The sequence below is a fragment of the Convolutriloba macropyga genome, chromosome 3 (assembly GCF_964194025.1).
Source record: "Convolutriloba macropyga chromosome 3, txConMacr16.3, whole genome shotgun sequence".
Classification (NCBI taxonomy): domain Eukaryota; kingdom Metazoa; phylum Xenacoelomorpha; order Acoela; family Convolutidae; genus Convolutriloba; species Convolutriloba macropyga.
In genome coordinates this window covers 52947561-52967001 of record NC_134470.1, presented here as the reverse complement: position 1 = coordinate 52967001, position 19441 = coordinate 52947561, and the positions used below count along the sequence as shown (strand labels likewise).

Below are 19441 nucleotides of genomic sequence, written 5' to 3'. Positions count from 1 at the left end.
CCCTGTCTACTTTGTACGTGTATACCAACCCCTTCATGATAAAAATGTACTAAAAACTTGGCAACCATGGTGAGATCATGCAACGAAATTTTTTTATGGCTTGTATGGAACAATTTATGGCGCTTGGATATGGTTGCCAAGAAAGGTCAACACGGGCGAGATAATTTTACACTAATAGAGCCAAAAAAATCAGATAACAGTGGCAAACATAGATTGGTCAAATATTGTTCAGAGGTCTATAATTTTTATAAGTCAGACACTTTCGGAGGTTACTTTTCTGAAACAGTTAACTATCGAACTACATTATGGGCTCACTATAAGAATAACCATCAAAGTATTCCCTTTTTTCTAAAAAAAGGATTTTAAATATAGTACTATTATGATATATACTATTACGATTCGTCATCTTTCTCAGACTATTAGTTATCTTTCAGCCTTCTGGTTGCGAGAGTTTTTATCATGTACACGAGACAAAAATTGTCTTCATTTATTGAAAACTCAAGAGAATTCCAGCTCATGGCCATTCCACTTTTGAAATGATTGATATCCGTTGAATTGCTGTCCTATATTTAGACTTACCATAATAGGAAGAGGCAAGCATGGCAAATCTTTCGGGTTTACAGTGGGAGTGGCATCTGAGGTGGGTTTGCCCAGTTTCAACAGTTTTTCATGTAGTCTCTCGATCCTCACGCTGAAAGGGGTACCCTGCCGGTAGAGAGAAGATGAGACCGCTGAAGATTTCATTGACCTTTCACTAGACCTCGAATGCTGATGACCGATTCCAACCTAACAAACATACGCAGCTTTGACAAAACAAAAAATTAACATAACCGACTAACGTCGGGACAATTGCTCTCAAACGACCGACGAGCGGTTGGCTTCGGTAGTAGCCACCTGGGGCTTAGGGACGCTAGCATTAGGGGGTGACCGGTGCGTGTGCGTGTGTGTGTGTGGGGGGGGGGGTGTGGGGGGTGGTTAAGCGATGGGGGCAAGCGATGGGTGTAGGGTTGCGAAAGCTAGATGAGAGGGGGTTCAAATCGACAGATGGAGGGTGGACAATGGAGGCGTTGGGGGCGCTAATGGCGGGGCGGGGTGAGTGAGCAGGTCAAACTTTTAACGTTAAGAACCGCCCTTCACACCATGAAATTGTCTCCTCAAAACAATTTCGAAGAGTTACATACATATAGCAAGACGTAAGTTTTCCAAGAGAGCTGCTCAAGCACTTAGTGACCTCCAAGCTTTAGCTGTTCATCCCGTTTGTGAGGAAGAAAATTTAAAAGGTTCAGAAGAAAAATCAGTCAAGCTAGAAATTGCATTAAAAAAGACCACAGCACTAATAAAATTGCAACAAACTTCGTTTGAGAGAAAATAAAATCCGTTGACGGACAATTTCCTGAAAAGCAGATTAGATTTTTTCAAAAAAATAATCGGAAAAATTTAGATGAGTTTTAGCTTTATCAAAATCAATCTACCCAGATCAATAATGCAAGTAGCTATTATAACCCGTTGTTACAACCTAACCTGCCAAAACTAATTTTTAGAAAAAATTACATTATTTATAAAGCAATGGAAATCAAGATCAGTATCCGTGTTTTGCCGAACATAAACGTAACTTCTGGATTAGTCCTATCCCGATTAAAGAAATCTTTGTAATTGCCTGATATCTGAAACGATACAGTCTTCACGTTCGGAGTTATAAAAATGCAATTCTTTTTTGCTGAGCTCGAAGCAAAGAAATATAGTGCTGTATCACACCTGGGAAAAATCGGATGACAAACAATTATCAAAAAAGCATCCAGTTCTTTAAACTAAGGTTTAAAACTCAATTAGACTAAGCGAAAGTCGGAAAAACATCGCATTAGAGCTCTGACCATTGTACAGCATCAGTGTCCTTAACTTTTCTTGCCCTTCATTTCCAGGCTTATATTTTCATTGATAATTTTACAGTAAAACTAGCCCCAAGTCGCCGAACCTCCCTCTTGGACAACTGCCTTTCAGTCATATCAGCCAAATTGTGCATGCCACAAGAGCTGAAAGTATTTCAGAAAAGTGCGTCGAAAATTTTTTCAAACTTGATGTTTTTATAAAATAACATTTCATAACATATTTGATGTAAATTTTGTTGATCTTTGATTGAAGCTCTTATTATGCTAGTTATGCAGTTAATTCCTTTCTGTATTTGGTTGACTTTCAATCTGTCTTAAAATTGGATCAAACTAAGATTTGACCATTATTACATTTAGTCGGTTAACTTATAGTGTTGTTTACTTATGAATGACATCTATACAGAAAAAAAAACAATTGTTTTTGTTCTATATTTACCTTTATTGTTTGCTATAAACATATATTGCCAGACCGTTCTTATAAGCCAAAGTATAGTGATACAGATCAGTTGTTTGACAAAATACCAATTTCAGAGTGCTTCTGAGGTTGTCACAGCAAAAGTTTCAGCTCCACAAAGGGGCGTTTGAACATTTAGACAAATACAATTCTTTGTTCCTGACAACATCAACCTAGATTCAACTCAATTTAATTTCAGGGAGTCGAAATCAAAGTACCAATAACTCTTCTTTTTATTCAGCATGCGTTCCCCGGCATCAACGTTTCCGAATTCGAATGACGATGCTTCAGCAGTTTTGGTGAAAGTACTGTCTGACTTTGATTTATACGCACCAAGTTGAAAATTATCAGGTAGCTGCAAAGAGAATCATGTATAGCTCGAGAAAAAGAACGAAACAACGCGTTCAACGGGTGTTTCATACAATGTCGGTTTATCTAGAAAAACTGCGGATGTGTATTGGCTAATCAACTTCACGTCCCTTTAATGTCAACTGAACTGACAAAGAAGCAAATCCAGAGGGACACAATGGTCAAGAAATGGAGTGAGTTGAGACACACTTAAGAAAGCAAGACAAACAGTGATCTGCTCAACGCTCTTAGGTGTTTAATCAAAACGAGGACACAGTGCGTCAGGTGTAAGAAACTCCTCATTGAATCTCAAGAATTGGGCTTCAGGACTTGCTAGTTGTAGGGCATGGCATATCTGCTGTAAAACCTCGTTCGGGAGATGTTTTGTGTTTTGGTTCAAGGAGTACAATGTGTCTCTATCGCCAGACATTGATGCAATGTTTCTCTGGGTGAAAGTCACACATGCTGACGCAAAATGCCTACTGAAGACCAAAAAATGAAGACCCTGTTGACGTGTATGAATACGATAGGTATAACTTTGGCCAAAAGTTGTGCTAAATGTTTAGAAAATGCACTACTCATAGTTGCTGAGGATCGCTAAGGCTCAAACGATTACATCTTCCGTTTTGAGAAACTTTATATTGACAATTATTAGGAAGTCAGTTCCATCCACATTTACATAAAACTTCGCCGAATAATTTCAAAAGGTTCAAAACTGACGAAATGACTGAGCAACTCAGGCCACATCAAGGAATGACATCCAAACTGAAGATCATTCCGACAGTACAATTAAAAAATTAAAATGGAGCAAATTTCTCCGTCCGCTCTTGGTCCGAAGTGTGACTTATTAGCATACTTGCTAGATATTTGAAGACCAACCGACAACGAGGTACCTAACAAAATAACAAAACGTGTTGTGCTTTAAGTTTTAACTTCCCTCTTCGGCCCTCTAGGTATCTGCTCACCAATACTAATCCGTGTGAGATATTTGATCAAGCAGACTTGGGGAAAGAAGAGCCACGATTTGGCCAACTCAAACAAGAAACAGCAATTTTTTGTATCCAATCGGGCTGCAAAACTCTTGGACAAAAACATAATTGATGAGTAGAGATACAGCCATGGGGTTGAAATTGACTTGTGTCGTACACGCTTACTGTACGAGAGGAAAGTTTAGTGATTAGCGTTGCGAAACAATCGATTTAGATTGAAAGGCTGAATCGCGGAACGAATCAAGCTCATTAGGTTTGCGAATGCTAGATTCGATTTTCACAGTGCTGATTCTCGGAGCGAATCAGGCTTACTACTATTTATAGATGTATTGATAATCGCGAGGCGATTAGTCTCATTTGTTAGAGTGTTGTAGTCGCTTGGCGAACAGAAAATAGGATTTAAAAGAATGAATTACAACTGATTACAATGGAGTTCTGACTTGACTGGAAAAATTAGCAGCAGATTGATATTAAGCAGTAGACATGAATGGCCTGAACACTTCCAAATGTTAACTACGCGGAATGAACAGAAGTAAGAAGTCTTAAATATGGAGGGCATAAAGTATGAACAAGTTAAAAGTAGGAGCATCACAGACAAAAACAAAATATGAACAGAGGGCAACTTGAACTACAACTATAAATGGAAATTACTAATGGAAATGATGAATTAGCAACGGAATGATTAGAAATAATGATAACGTTGCTAACAGTGTACTACATATCCCCCATACAAACGAAAACTAAGCGTTTCTGATTTCTTGTTCAAAAAAATGGCTTGATGTTTAGAAAGTTAGATAGAAATATGTACTTGTTAGCTACTAACAATAAATGTGTTTACATTGTTTTGCATGTTTTAAGTTCCTAGACTCTCTGAATCGGATTGCATTTCCAGCTAAAGAGCGGCGAGTGTTCTTAAGCCTACGTTTGGATAATTGTAGATTTGCACCACTGGAACTAATTGTGGCGTGAACACACCGATGTCGTATTGGTTTTCTTGAGGCAGATTTTCCTCTGCAAGTGATTAAATTCTTTCAACAACTGTTGCTCGCGGAGCAACCGACTCAAATGCAGAGGTACTGCATTGTGCAGAGGCGCAGGATTGTTGTTGGTTTGCACGCCTTTTCTTTGGAAAATCTGTTTGTGGAGGGCATGAGACTGTTGATTCGTTGGACTCAGGCTCTCGTCTTGAACATTTACTGCGTCTCGGTTCCACCGGGACGATTGTTATTGGGTTTTCGGAGCCTTTGCGCTTTTCTTTGGCGAGTGTGGTGGAGGAAGGAGCGGCTTTATCGGCATGCGCAATCGTGGTGCGCGTGATACAATTGACTTTACAGACAAAATCGCCACAGACAAAATTGGCGGCTTACCTTCTTGTCCCCCTCCAATTTTCGTCGTAAGTCTGAAGCGTGTTTAGCAATCTCTTCTTTTGTCACCCTGCCCGTTGGCGTTTTCGGTCTGCGTTCGACCTATATCTTTATTACGAAGGTTCCTTGATTACGAAGGTGTAGCCATCCAATTTCACAACTGTTGAGCCGGGAACCAACACCTCATATAGTCTTTGAAGATCCTTCTTGGATCGCTTGTGTGCTAGTATTTTTTGGCGAGAATTAATTGTATCGATTCTTTTCTCCTTGGAGTCTGTCTGTCCTGTCCTTCTATGCGGACAAGACGTGATTCGCCGTGACGATCACTGACTTGTCTGTCATTTGCGTCTTTTTTTGCGTTGGTTTTGGTTGTCTATATTTCATTCGTCTTGTTTGTCGCTTCCCATTTATCTGCCGGGATTAGCTGCGTCCAATTTACAGTGTATTGGTCTAAATAGTTATCAAAAACTATTTTTTGGATAGCTTAGACATGTTTGGTTCAGTGCTTACACTGATGCGCGGCGTACTTGGGCGTCTTCTGAAATGAGCTTCAAATGGCGAAACTTTAACGTCTTCTGTTTTCAGATATGAAGCTGATAAAATATCGATTTAGCTAGATTTAGCTGCTTACGAAACTAGATTTAGCTGCTTTGTAATGCATCCGGTCCCAGACTTGATTGCCTGAAATAGACGATCGACTATGCCTGTTGGCTTGTGCTTATTGATGTGCACACTTTGATATGAAGTTGCTTTCTTGCTGGCCTACTTGACATCGATCTTGGTCGAAGCGAATGCGGCGCAGTACGCCCTGAAGCAGAATATAATTCTTGAGGAACTTTTATGTGCTATTAGAGTTAGCGTGTTCAAATACTTCCACTGACGCAAATTTAGAGAAACACTCTCACGAGAAAAGAAAAGTAATTCTTCGTTTCTTTCATTATAACTGGCACAGCCAAAGTCTTTTTGTATCTCCTCGTTTGGTTCGCTTCACGGTTCAATATGTGGAAATTTAGTTGAGGGGATTAGAGGTTTCTAACTTTTATCTATTTTGATGCACGGTGTGGATTTTGAAATTTTTGACAGAAGATCTTAATTCATATGTGGCCACCAGTCGTGTATGTTCAGATCAGTCATACCCCAGCTTCAAGGGTGAGTATTGTGAATGACATCGATGTACGCAACCTTAATTGCATGTTGATTTGCGATGCAAATGCAACCTGACTTCACATGCAGGTCGCGCCAGAAGGAGTATACGTAAGGGTTGATTTGCTTGCAGCGCTCTTCGTTTTCAGTCAGTACGCAATCGCGTATTTTTTTCTGTATGGCATCTTTTGTCGTCAAACTGGCTAGTAGTTTTTTTCGAGAAAATTTTTTCAAGGCGAGAATGAAGGAATCCGCGTAGATTTCCGCCCAAGTATTTGAGGTTGAGTCAGGTGTGCGGATGGCATCAGTGGTTGAGGTGACTGGTGTTTGTGATGTTGGGGGAGCCAGACGTTCTTCATCGAATCGCACTCTTGTTGAGGTGTTTCTTTGTTTGCTTTTGCAATTTATTTCAATTAGATTAATAAAATGATTGTCAATTTGCTGAAAATTTTCAGTTTTGTCTAACTGGTTGTCTAGCTATCAAATTGGTGGAATGATTTTGTCCAGAATTTTTTTTTGAATTACCCGCTTTATTTGAGGAAATTATAGACTTTGGTTTTGCGGTGTATTTTGCTGCTGCCTGAATGGAATCTTCCTTTTGCGGAGCGATTTGAGTGGTAAATAATTCAATAGGATTGATTGATTGACAGCTTGCTCGTAATTGCTCGGAGCATCACAGATATAATCAAATTATGAATAGAGGGCAACTTGAACTACAACTGTAATTTGAAATTACTAAGGAAAATGATAAAATAATAACGGCATGATTAGAAATAATGATAATGCTTTTGCCTGTGCACCACAATCTGGATTTCACTAAAAGCTGTTTTGCCTAGCAATCGTTATGTGGTAACAAGGGTCGGTACAGATTCAAGAAGACGAAGGTTCATTGCCTATACATGGCCAGATGCATAAAACAAAAGTCAATTGCAAAGAAGATGCTATTTTTGCATCAAACCTTATTGATCTCGAAAACTTCACTCACTGGAAAATTCTGAGATCTTGCATCAAGTTTTGAAACACCTTTTTGCAGACGCAAAAAGAAATTGAAGTTTCTGAATTGAAGTTTCAGAGTTCAAGAGTTTTTCACTGGAATTTTATCCTATCTAAACAATAGAAATGTGATTCAAAAAAGAACGGAGGAAGAGTGAAAATTTTGAATTAGATGAGGTTGATTCCCGCCACTTACAGTGATAACAGAATTTGAATAGGAGCAAAAATCGGGCATGCAAATATCTACATTTATCAAAAACACACCATACTTCAATCTTCTAAACATCCAGTAGTGAAGTCATTTTGAAATACAGCAAAAAACAGCATGGCTCATAACGAAGGCGATATAAACTTGCAAAATAGTTTTTTATTGATTCTGATTTTGATCAGAGGTGTGTAAAAGCAAACGCAAAAACAATGAAGCAAAATTGTGTAAAAACTTGCACAAAAGATGCGCTCACATTTCAACTGTCTATGGCAGATCTGTCAATCAAAGGACTGACAGAGAGAGAAAGAGAAAGAAAAAAAGAAAGATAGAGAGAGACAGAGAGAGAGAGAGAGCTTTCCATTCCCACACACACACACACTTACACACGCACACACACGCGCACACACACACACACACACACACACACACATACACGCACACACACGCACACGCACACACGCACACACAGACACACACACACACGCACACACACACACACGTATACACACACACACAATGATTGGTTTTTTTTCTGACCTGTCAAAATTAATTATCTCAAACGATCAATGAAACGCTGGTGTTGCTTAATAACGTGTTTGAAAAACAGGAGTATTTCACCTGGAACTTGCAGAGTTTTTAGATGCTGAAACACGCTTAAATGCTGTCTCACATTTCATAGGGAGCAGAGGAGTTGCCCCTTTTTAACTTGACTTGAGATAATTTTCCGGCAATCTGTTTGCTATTTTGCAATCATATTGATTATCTGGTTTAGTCGTTTTGTTTGTTTCGCAGAACTGTGTTTGGCTGAATCAGTACTCTTATATAGTTTTTTTCAGTAACTCCGGTCACTGCCGGTCCCCAGCCCGGAATGAAAAAGGAGGAGGGATGAACCACAAAAATCATACTGGAAAATCTCGAAAAGTCGGTTTTTTCAACTAGACTTAATTAGATTTTCCGACAGTAGCTTAACTATTTCAGCTCGATCAACCGCCGAGTGCAGCCAGCGAACCAGGTAAAAAGATATCGAAGAATTCAATATCTTGCAAGATACTTGCAAGTTGAATTCAAAATCTTGCAAGATTCTCGCAAGATGATTCAAATCTTGCAAGAATCTTGCAAGCGGCTTGCAAGTAGTATGCACTCCCTTCCAAGATTGCTTGCAAGATTCTTGCAAGATTTTGAATTCGTCGATCACTAGGGCTCAAACCATTTGTAGTCATAAAAGTACTGACTTTGTCGGAGCAGCTATCGACTTCAATCAATTTTACAACAGCTGGAACAATGAAAGGACCATCCCCGAAATGGCAGTCAAGAAGATCTCTCCGACTAATCAGAAGTGTCAAAAAATGTAAGATTAGGGGGTAATTTTAGTGCGGTAAAACGATGTAAGATAAGGGGGTAATGGGGAATAAGGGATGAATTGTTTAAACCTCCCCCTAAAATAACCCTCTAATCTTACATCTTTTTGCCACTTTTTTCTAAGATATGAATATATGTAATTTTTGTTTCACCACTAGAGTAAACGGTGAACTTAAAAAAATTCACCACATTTCACCGCTAAAATATGTAATTTCACTGACAAAAATCGCAAATCTTACAAAAATTCAACGCTTATGTTTTACGGGAAGTATAGTGAATTCGATTTAAATTCAAAACAAAATTCCTAGAGGTTACTGAAAGGTGGGGCAGTTGAAGAGGAAGTGGCTGACATGCAGGAGGTGAGAGGTTCGAACCCGTGTAAGGCAGGTAAATTGTAGTAAGCGGTGAAATGTGGTGGCTTTTTGTATGTTCACCGCTTACTCTAGCGGTGAAATTACATAATTTCACCGCAAAGTTATGTATAAAATTTGCGATTAAAAAAACAACTTGTCACCACTTATCTCACATAATTTTCCGATTTTTCCTCGACCCGGGTTTCTTTTCGATAAAAAGCCTTGTGGTTCGTAGTTGTACTGAAAAACCATCGTCTAAAAACAGTTTGCTGATGTCTGCGGGTCGCATTGCGGCTGTTCTGCATAACAATTGCACAAACTATTTCTGTATCATACATAAAAAATGAAATAAAATCTAGTGAGATAGTTGATTTTCATATGCATAATGATCTGTTTCTTTCTATCCGTGTAAGGGACAGGAAGCAACTTAACGTTCAACATAGGCAAGATATACCTGTTGAGAATTTGAATCATTGACAGAGGTTGAACATCGGCTGTAGTTGCCCAAGAGTTCGTGATCTATACTGATTAGACTGGTCTGAGAGGGAGTGACTGGGGGTAGCATGTTGGGGGGATTGGTGCTGCAGGCCAGCTGCGCTCCCTCCCACACTTTTCCACACATCCTCATTACTCTACCATCCAGGGTCTCCAGGGCACGACGCTGCAAAAGAAGAAAACTTTAATTAAGGCTGTAATCCTGTATTATAAGCAAAATTGATTAGGTTTATTTAAAGAACTTTACTTTTCATGTGTCAACCGCAACAAATATGGTGACATGAAATAACCAATTGTGTGGATTGCACCTCAAATCTGGAGCTTGATTGTTTTCATGAATTTTGATCTCTTTGTTGGAGTAAAAAAAATTTAAAAACATATTTTTTCATGAGCGCAGACAAAATAGATCTCAAGATAGAAATTGTTCTCGATTTTTCGAAAAGATCGTAAAATAGCAATCTAGTGCTTTAATTTCTCCCAGGAAAAATATATTTGATATTCAAGATACAATTCAGCTACGTTTTTGGAATGGAACGTATATAATAACGTATGAAAGTTAACGTTGAATTGTAGGCAACATTGACCAGACTCTTATTCTGTAAACATACCTCGAAATCATAGAAGTCAGCCATGTTGGAGAAAATTTCAGGTGCTGGTGGTAGACCCTGACTGGAATCATCTAAAGAGACATCTGCATAGTGGGTTTGAAAAGAACAGCAATTTTACCAACAAACCCAAGCGTTCTCGAATCAATGGTGTATGCTATTGTCAATTTTTTTCAAGTATTGTAAGATGCCAATCTAATTTCCAAAATATGATCCCTGAGATCTATACCGCAAATCTCACAACCAAAGAAACACGGAGACAAATACACATGCCTACATACCAAAAATCTCACACAGTTATTCACATGTACTTAAGTACATGCTTTTCATTCATTTTGTTTATTCTGTGTGAAGTGTTCCAAGAAAAATAACCCTTGTTTTTTTCAAGAAATTGGTCATATTTTAGAAATTGATAGCACAGATCGATTCAGCTGATCAAGCGATTAACGTTGATTGTTCCGTAATTATTACTAAGAATTTGAGTTGCCATTAAACATGTAAATGTAACTATTTATAGAGGTCTGTATAATTCCGCCAAGTAATGTACGGAAGACACAGCAGCTGTTTCTCGATCAGTGACAAAAATGAGTTTTTGTTCCGACTCGCTTTAACGGGGGAGGAACTACATGCTCAACTGGGTTTTTTGCTTCGTTTTTTATTGTTCAATCAATATTCGCTGATCGATATATTTATCGTACACAGTTGTGAGTGGTATCGTTAGAAAGCTTGTCAAGTGTAGAAAATCAAAATAAAATGTTTTTTTATTTACAAATTTGACGAGGAGTTACGGATTATTAAATTTTTGTGAACTTCAGGCTCATTTCCGTTGTTTTGTTCTTAATTTTCATAATTTTTGAAATCCGCTTTAAAATTTCAAGCTATTTTACCCATAAAGTGACCAAATTCTTCACAAGAGTCTCATTCGTTTTGAATATAAAAATGAGAGAACGAGCGAGTTTCTGAATTGATTGAACTATTTCTTGTAGCTATAATTTTGCCTAAACTTTATAAAATTCAGCATATTTTTCATCTTTTGTGAAAATTGGCACCAAATATGCTTCTTTAGCACTCTTTGGCAAAAATGACTGGTAGTGCAGCCATAAAAATTGCTGACATGACAATCCTTTACACAGGAGGGCTACTTGTACCTCTGGTTCCTGAGAAAGTGTTCTGGAAAGAGCAATTTGGCAGCCTTTAGCAAATTTGTATCGGTTTTTTATCAAAAAGGCGTCAATTATTTTTTGATATATTAAAAATTTCTTCTGCCAAAACATTTATTCTGCAGTCATTTGATAAAACAATACATTCATAACAGCCACGTACTGATAGCAAGGCCAGTTTTGGTCTCGACGTTGGTTTTTGCAACGAAAAGAGTATTTGATTTTGTTTTGACAGTCTGTTTTCAATTAGTTTTTGCAGTTTCCTTCGTCCCAATTACGGACAACTCTGTTTTTATTTAGTGAAAAAATACAATTCATTCAATCAATACAAGTCCATTTATGTATAACTAGGCGAAAAGAAAAAATTGTGTTTTCTGAGTAAAGCTCATGGTTTTAATGACTCCAGCAAGTGTTTGCGATATTTTTTTAAGAACCCTTGAGATTTGCCAGAACTTCTTGTGATTTCGTTAGTTTAATGACTGTGTCTATATATTTGAACGCTTTATTTGGTATCTAAAGAGCTATTGAAAAACTAACTAATGCTGTCAGTTGATACCTAATGGTTTTTCACCACTATAAATCGATAAGTAACAAAAAAAAACATTATTTAAAATTTATTTATTGACTTTCTTATCTCCTTAGCTATTTCGGCAAATTCTGAAAAAAATTATCGGATGAGCCGCAACAGCAGGTTTAGATTGTTCTAGATGTGCTTTTCTGTAGTCCCAAAATTATGTCGTTTCAAAATATCTGTCTTTTTTATGTTAATTACAGACCATAATCAATTTCAAACACAGATCAATTACTGACGAATCCTATCTAACTGCAAATGACAGCCAATAAACATACTTTGAAATTGTAGCGAAAACTCATGGTTTTTTTCGTCCTCAACACCGCGTGTAGAAATATGGGCGAAACTATGAGTTGTTCCTGTTTTCGTTATTAATTTGAAATCTTTTGGCCAAGCCTCAGCGATGACATGTCCAAGATGCCGTAAGAATTTGACTTATTCGCTGTAATTAAATTGGAAGCATTTATTACTTGCGATTTAAAAATGTTTGTTTCCAAAAATAAACTGTATATTTCAGGTTTGCCAATTTTGTTTCATTTCTGTTACCTTGTAGCCTTGTCTCAGCAACCAGAGGTAACATAGTCCTTTAGATGAGTTAAAATATAGTCCTGACCGCTGTTTTTATCATTTCAACAATAACTTTTGGCTTTCAAGCTACGACTTCTCAATCTTTTTTAATTTTGGACATTTTCCAATTTCTCTGGTTTTTGCGGTCTTGTTATTGGCAAACTAAAAAAGTGGTTTCAGGCAACCTGGATTAGCATAAGGAGTGGAAAAGCAATAGTTTTGAAGCGTGAAATTTTTCAGAAACCACTTTGGAAACGAAGTTAGTGTGGCGGCAGCGGTTAATAAGCAGATCATTGAAGGCCGAATCAAGCAGTAAAGTTAGAACAAAATTACAAGCAAAATTAAATGCAAAACGCTATCAAAGCCAAAATTGTTTGTTCACTTTTGCCAACAATTATATTTAGTAGCTATTGTTAGTACGTGATCATCATATGTGAAATGAAAATGAAATTCAAGCCGGAACTACCTCAATATCAGCAAAACAACATTACGAGTTATAAATGGCTTGAAGAAATTGCATCACTTCTTTATGATTGGTGTGCGATTCAACTTGTTGTTGATACAGAATATTCTAACAAATTTGCATACGTTTAATAAATTTCCTCTAATATCAAATTTACACTGAAAACGAGACGTTATAGGAATCTTTGATTTCATGTTCAGGTTTTCTAGACATCCTTATTTACAACCAATCAAAGATACTATTTTGACATGTAACACAATGTGACTAGCCGCATAAAAAGAGCGTAAAAATATCAAAAATTAGATCAAATTCGTTTATTTGGTCATATTAAACTGACATAGAGTGGCTATTGAAGCACAATTCTTTAAGCGGCAAACTACTTGTTATCGTGTCTTGTTTCCGTAGATGATCTTTGTGATTGTAGAGTTTAAATTAAATTTTACTTGTGAAAAGAGGGTTAACTTTGATATTCTCAAATTTCTTTCTGAGGTACAAAGTTCAGATGTAAGACAAACTTGATGCAAAGCAGTAAGTCAGTTTCTCTCACTGTCTTTAACGATGCCTAACATAGTCTCAATATTGGTTATTACTTGAAGCCAATTAAGAAACAAAAATTGGTTATTGAAATGAAGCTGATTAATTAAATTTTATTTCCGAGGTCTCCCTTATGAGACACTAGCTAGAATTCCAGAATTGGTTCTGTAGTTAGCCAAAAGCTTAAAGACCAACATTTTCTGAGTCAATTTTGCAATTTCGAAAACTCAACAAAGAATTGAAAATTTCAATTTAAATAGTTTTTGTTACTCTGAGCAAAACAAGTTCGTTAAACAGCAAACCTGAACGATTCGTTGTTGTGACTAATTGAACATCAAGTAATGCAAAGGTAATCTGCAGTATAGCGGATAATACTGTTGACAAAAGTTAACTGCAAAAATGTTACATCCAGACAGATTTAAAACCGTTGAAAACAACTAGGCGGTGTAGAGTTTTCCTGTCTTTGATAGGAGAGCATCCTTTACAGTGAGAAAATGTGCTAGAACAAGTTTTTGGTTCTTTAACTAAATTTCTTAATTTTTAAATTGTGCGGCAATTTAACTGGTATCCACTGTCTTTTCACATGTTTTTTCACAATTCCTGTATACAAAAACTTGTTCTGTTGGTGCGGAACTGTGATTTTGTTAACGCCCTAAATGAGCAGCTAATTCTTTCCTATGATTTGAAGCTTTAGTGTTCTCATCAAAACAATTGTGAAACTTTGAGTGCTGCTTCCACCTGTTATCATTTTTGACGCTCATTTTCTTCGAAAGTTTTTTGGTGTAGAGAGTTGACTTTCTGAAATGAGGACAAGATTCGTTTTCAAAAAATTATGACCCAAAACTTCGCATTTTGGCGGCACCTGTTGCCTTTTTTGTTCCCACCCTACATAGTCGCAATAATTAAAGGTTTCAATGTTGTACTTTGAGAAAAAAAATAATTTCTGTGTTTCAGTTGATTTGATAGATAATGTTGTTCATGAGTTTGAAACAATTTTTTAAAGCAAAGCTGGTGTTATTCTGTTTTCTTAGAATCGTAGTTATTTTCACTGTTACTGAGTTGTTCTAATGATTGCTTTTATCGGCTCCCAGTTCACACAAGCTGGAATGTTTTTTTTGTTTTCAGTTAAAAAAACTATTTCGGTTACTTCGACTCCATTTGTTTTCTTATGTTTATATTCTAGAAACTAGGTGCTTTTCTGATTTTAATGATCGTAATGTTGTCCTGTTGGTTAGTCTCCTTATCTCAAGTCTCATAAATTCTCCAATTAAGCATAAGGGAAACCGTTAAGAGGTCTCGTTTATAGAATGTTTTCGTCTCCAGTAATTTTTCAAAAAGCAACAGCGCGTTTTATGGTTGGCTCATATTTTTTTGACTTTTGATGTCTTGACACTTTCATTATCAATCACAAATCTAATCTGCTTTTTTCATGGAACCTCGTTAAATTTTTAAAGTTTTCAGTTCGTTGTTAATGAGTTTTGAGTTTTGCCACTTTGAGTGGTTAATGACAGCTCTCATGAGTTTTATTAGCATAATTGACGCATATTTTACTTCAACGTACAGCTAATCAGATCGTTAATTGAATTTCTCGTCATTTGTTTTTTGTCGTATACAGTTAGTGTGTAACAAAATTTATGGCTGATTCGCGGTCCGCTTAAACCAGATCTATTTAGAATGCTGATTCGCGGGGCGAAACAGGCTTATTAATTTAGTATGCTACTAGATTGATTCGCGGGGCGATTCGGCCCATTCATATGACTGAGTAATTTCGCTTGGCAATTAGAAGAGTTTAAAAGGAAGTTTTAGTTCAGTAGTGAGTTCTAAATGAGCTTTGAGTAGAATGAAATTTATTTAGGCAGTATGATCATGGATACTAGACAAATTGAATAAACTATGAACAGAAAATGTGCTTACCAAGAAATATGAACAGAACTACCAACAAAGCTCCAAATGTATGAATGATAATATCTAGTCTGAACCGGAAACGTAAAAACTTGCAACTGCAGACATAACCAAATTATCAGGAGGTAAACTTGAGTATTATCAAATATGGAATTAAATATGGACCAGAAATATGGAACTAAATGCAGAACTAAATATAGAAATATGTACAAAGTATGGTACATGTGTACCGCATTTTTGTAAAATTGAGATTTTGAAACTTAACGTTTTTCCTGTCTAGGCGTCCTAATGGCGAGCAATTTTGTGGTAACAGTTTTTTATATCGTTGCGTTTTTCAGGATTTACAAGTCGCTCAGTTTAAAAGGCATGATTGGCATTGGTCTTATATTAGGTCATATTTCGAATTTCCTAAAGATCATAATGTAAACGGTTACTTCAAATGATTTCATTTTTAAGTATAGACTTTTCTGCCAGTGGTGTTCTATAAAGTCAAAAATATTAGTATCATTCTGGTTGAGATTTCTTCATTTATTTTGCGTATAATAGGATATACGCTTTGTTAACTATGCATGGCTCTTGTTCTAATGTGATTGGCATAGATTTTTAAATTTTATTCAAGTCTGTGGATATATGTGCTCAAAGATCATTTCGGTCTGCAACTTGTCTCATCAGAGGTGGCTTCGATTAAACTTCGGGCGTCGAGCGCACACTAGTCTGATCAGAGGTAACTTCAGTCTGGGACGGTCTGATCAGAGGTCACTTCCGTCTGGGACGGTCTGATCAGAGACGATTTCGGTCTGGACCTCGACCTGGACAGTATTTCAGGACTTCTGTTACGTCTTTTTTCTTTTAATTTCGCCGCTTTCGTTAAAATTTTCGTTGTCCTTTACAAATTTACAAAACTGTTACTGGCCTTCACAAAGTTGTTAGTTCTTGAGCTTCAGTGGTTGAGTGTCTTCACAAAAAAAAATGTTATTGTTTGAGAAAGAGGTCATCTAAAAAACTATCGATGCTTTGTGGAACTGCCCCTAACTTTTCTTGTTGTGAGTAGAGTAAATAAAGTCTTATGGCTTTTGAGTGATGCTAGTTGTTGTTTTATGATTTCCAAAAACAACAACTAACATCACTCAAAAGCCATAAGAATTTTTTTACTCAACTCACAACTAGAAAGTTTGGTTATTAAAACTGAGGTATTCAAAACTGAGGTCATTATTATTTACAATCTCGATATTGCTTGTGATAAAGTTAGCTTATACAAACATAAAGTCACTTTATGTTTTTTATAAGCTAGCTAACTTCAACAAACAGTAACTCACCGACAGTGTCAACATAGGAGTCGCAGACAGCGATTCCCAGATTGTGGAGTGTGTTTGGGTCATGGGCGACCATGGCCTGGGTATTCCTATGAAACGAGTACCTCTTGTGCTTCTCCAGCCAGTACAAGTCCACTATGTCCAGATCACGATCCCCTCCCCCACGTCTGTAAAAGAGAAAAACTTTTGATCTATGAAAAAACTTTTGAACAGAATTTCGTGCACCTATTGTAACGTGTTACATTTGTTGAGAGGTCGGCACATGAGGAGAACCTTGATGGCAATAGTCTGAAAAAAGGTCAACAAAAACAAAAGATTTTATGTCTAACCAATTTCATCAGTTCTAATTCAGCTGGACCAAAATTTTTTGTACTAAAACTCGGGAGAACCAAAATTGTATGCGCAGCATCATTTTAGATTTAAAAAAATTCCGGGTACATCGACAGATGTTTTAGATGATCAGTCTAATAAAATTGTAGTTCAAAATCTTTGCTGCGCAACGGCTGTCTAAAACAATGAGCAGAATGGGCGAAGAATAAAACTACACACTAAAAAAAGTTCAGGTAAATTTACCTGAACTGAGTTCAAGTAATTGCAGGTTCAGGTAAAAATCAGGTAAACCAATACCTGAAACACGCCTGAAATTTTTTACCAGAACTGTTTCAGGTGCAGTTACCTGAGAAAGAGTTTAGACCAAAGGATCACAAAAATCTGCACTTTATGATAAACACTCTTTAGGAAAACCATGTGATGACAATATCATTTGCTTCCAATTTTTAGCACTTTTTCTCCCTCCTTAAGAAAACGTCATTTTATTTTGAAGGAGACCAAACTTCTGCCAAGATGCTCATTCGGGTCTGCAAAAGATTTATTTGGGTAGAGCTAGCAGACCCAGAACAGAAACCTAGTAGCATAAAAAAGGGAACTTCATAAAACTTTTAATATTGATATCGAAAAGTCGAAAAGACGTCATTCAAAATGTTGAAAAGGCGGCAAAATGGGGTAAAGCGAAACAAACTTTTATTCGAAGAAATAAAGAAACATAGCCGGTAGAAAAGCAATTTTTAGTTTAAGGGTGTGTATTGGTGGGCGGGGGTTAGGTACAATAAGGGGGCAAATAGGTGCTGAGTGAGGTATTTATGGGGTGGGGGTAGGTAGGTAGGTAGGTAGGTAGGTAGGCGTGTGTGGGGGGAGAGGGGGTAGATAGGTGGGGGGGTAGGTACGTGGGGTGATGTTTGTAGTAATTTGGATAGGTAGGAGGGACTTATATGAGAACAAAACTTCTCCAAATGACCTGTCAACCTCGAACTTTACCAGCAGCGCCTACTTACTATGTATTAGTAACTAAGCTACTGCTAACGTCCTATGTTCCCAAACAGAGGTCAACGTTCTAAAACAGAAGTAGGTGTTCGAAAACAATAGTCAAAAGTACAAGTCTTGAACTAACTTAATTTAACTAAGAAAACATAGCCGGTAAAATACCGGAAACGACTCGAATCGTCGTGCATTATAATCTCTAACCTAACCTTACCAAAATCAGAACATCAAAATAGACAAGAGAAAAAAACAAAAGTAGCTCCCAAACCACATTAAAGTGTTTTAAAAATGCTGAAAATATTTAGGTGAGGGGGGAGCTAGGTGGGGTGGGTGGGTAGATAGGTTGGGGAGGTGGGTAGTGCTGGGGTAGTTGAGGGGGGGGGGGTAGGTGAGGGGTAGTTAGGTGAAGGGAGGGGGTAGTTTGGGGGGGGGGGGTAAGTCGGGGGGCGTAGTCAGGTGGTGAGGGGGGGTAGGTAGGTGGGTGAGTGGGTATATAGGTTGGAGAGGTGGGTAGTGCTGGGGTAGTTGGGGGGGGGGGGGTGGGGGGTAGGTGGGGGTAGCTAGGTGAGGGAAGGGGGTATGGGTAGGTGGGGGGTAAATTGAGGGGGGGGGGGGGGGGGGTGCGGGGCGGTGGACGGGAGCAGGTAGGTGTTGGGGGATAGATAGGTGGTGGTGAGTTTTGTGCGGTGTAGTTTAGATAATTAGGGGTGACTTATATAGCAACAAAAAATCTCAAAATGACCTCTCCACCTTGAACATTACCGGCAGTTAATCTCAGAATGACCTCTTCAACTTGAACCTTACCAGCAGTTCCCAATTACTGTACCTTACAAACGAAGCTACTGTTAAAGCCCAATGTTCGAAAACAGAAGTCAACCATCAAAAACGGATGTAAATACGAACAGAAAGTAGTCAAAATTCAAGTCATGAACAAACTTGCTTTCTGCTAAAAAAAACGTAGCCGGTAGAATACCGGAAAGGACTCGAATCGTCGTGCATTATAATCTCTGGGTGGGTGGGTAGATAGGCTAGGGAGGTGGGTAGTGCTGGGTTAGTGGGGGGGGGGGGGGTAAGTCTGGGTAGTTAGGTGAAGGGAGGATATAGTTTGGGAGGTAGGGGTCGGTGGGGGGTAAGGTGGGGCGGGGGGATAGGTAGGTAGTGGGGGGGAGGGAGGAGTGGGGGAGGGAGGAGGGGGGGTAGGTAGATGGGTAGGTAGATAGGTCGGGGAGGGGGTAGGGGTTGATGAGGGGTAATTTGTGGGGGTAGGTAGGTGTTGTGTGGGGGGGGGGGGGGGGTAAATAGGTGGTGGGGGGTTTGTGCGGTGTAGTTTAGATAAAAATCTCAAAATGACCTCTTCACCTTGAACATTACCAGCAGTTCCTAATTACTATACATTACAAACCAAGCTACTGTTAAA

At 38.0% G+C, this 19441-nt stretch overlaps 1 protein-coding gene across 1 annotated transcript in view; it reads right to left on the bottom strand.

Moving 5' to 3' along the window:
* The window catches only part of LOC142336659 (uncharacterized), a 108180-nt gene that overhangs the window by 48704 nt on the left and 40035 nt on the right, over positions 1 to 19441 (bottom strand). The window contains exons 9-12 of the mRNA XM_075385569.1: positions 16711 to 16874; positions 10201 to 10271; positions 9552 to 9758; positions 580 to 786 (exon numbers count right to left, since the gene is read on the bottom strand). Of these exons, the coding sequence (XP_075241684.1) occupies positions 580 to 786; positions 9552 to 9758; positions 10201 to 10271; positions 16711 to 16874 (649 nt within the window). The remainder of the gene's footprint in view (positions 1 to 579; positions 787 to 9551; positions 9759 to 10200; positions 10272 to 16710; positions 16875 to 19441) is intronic.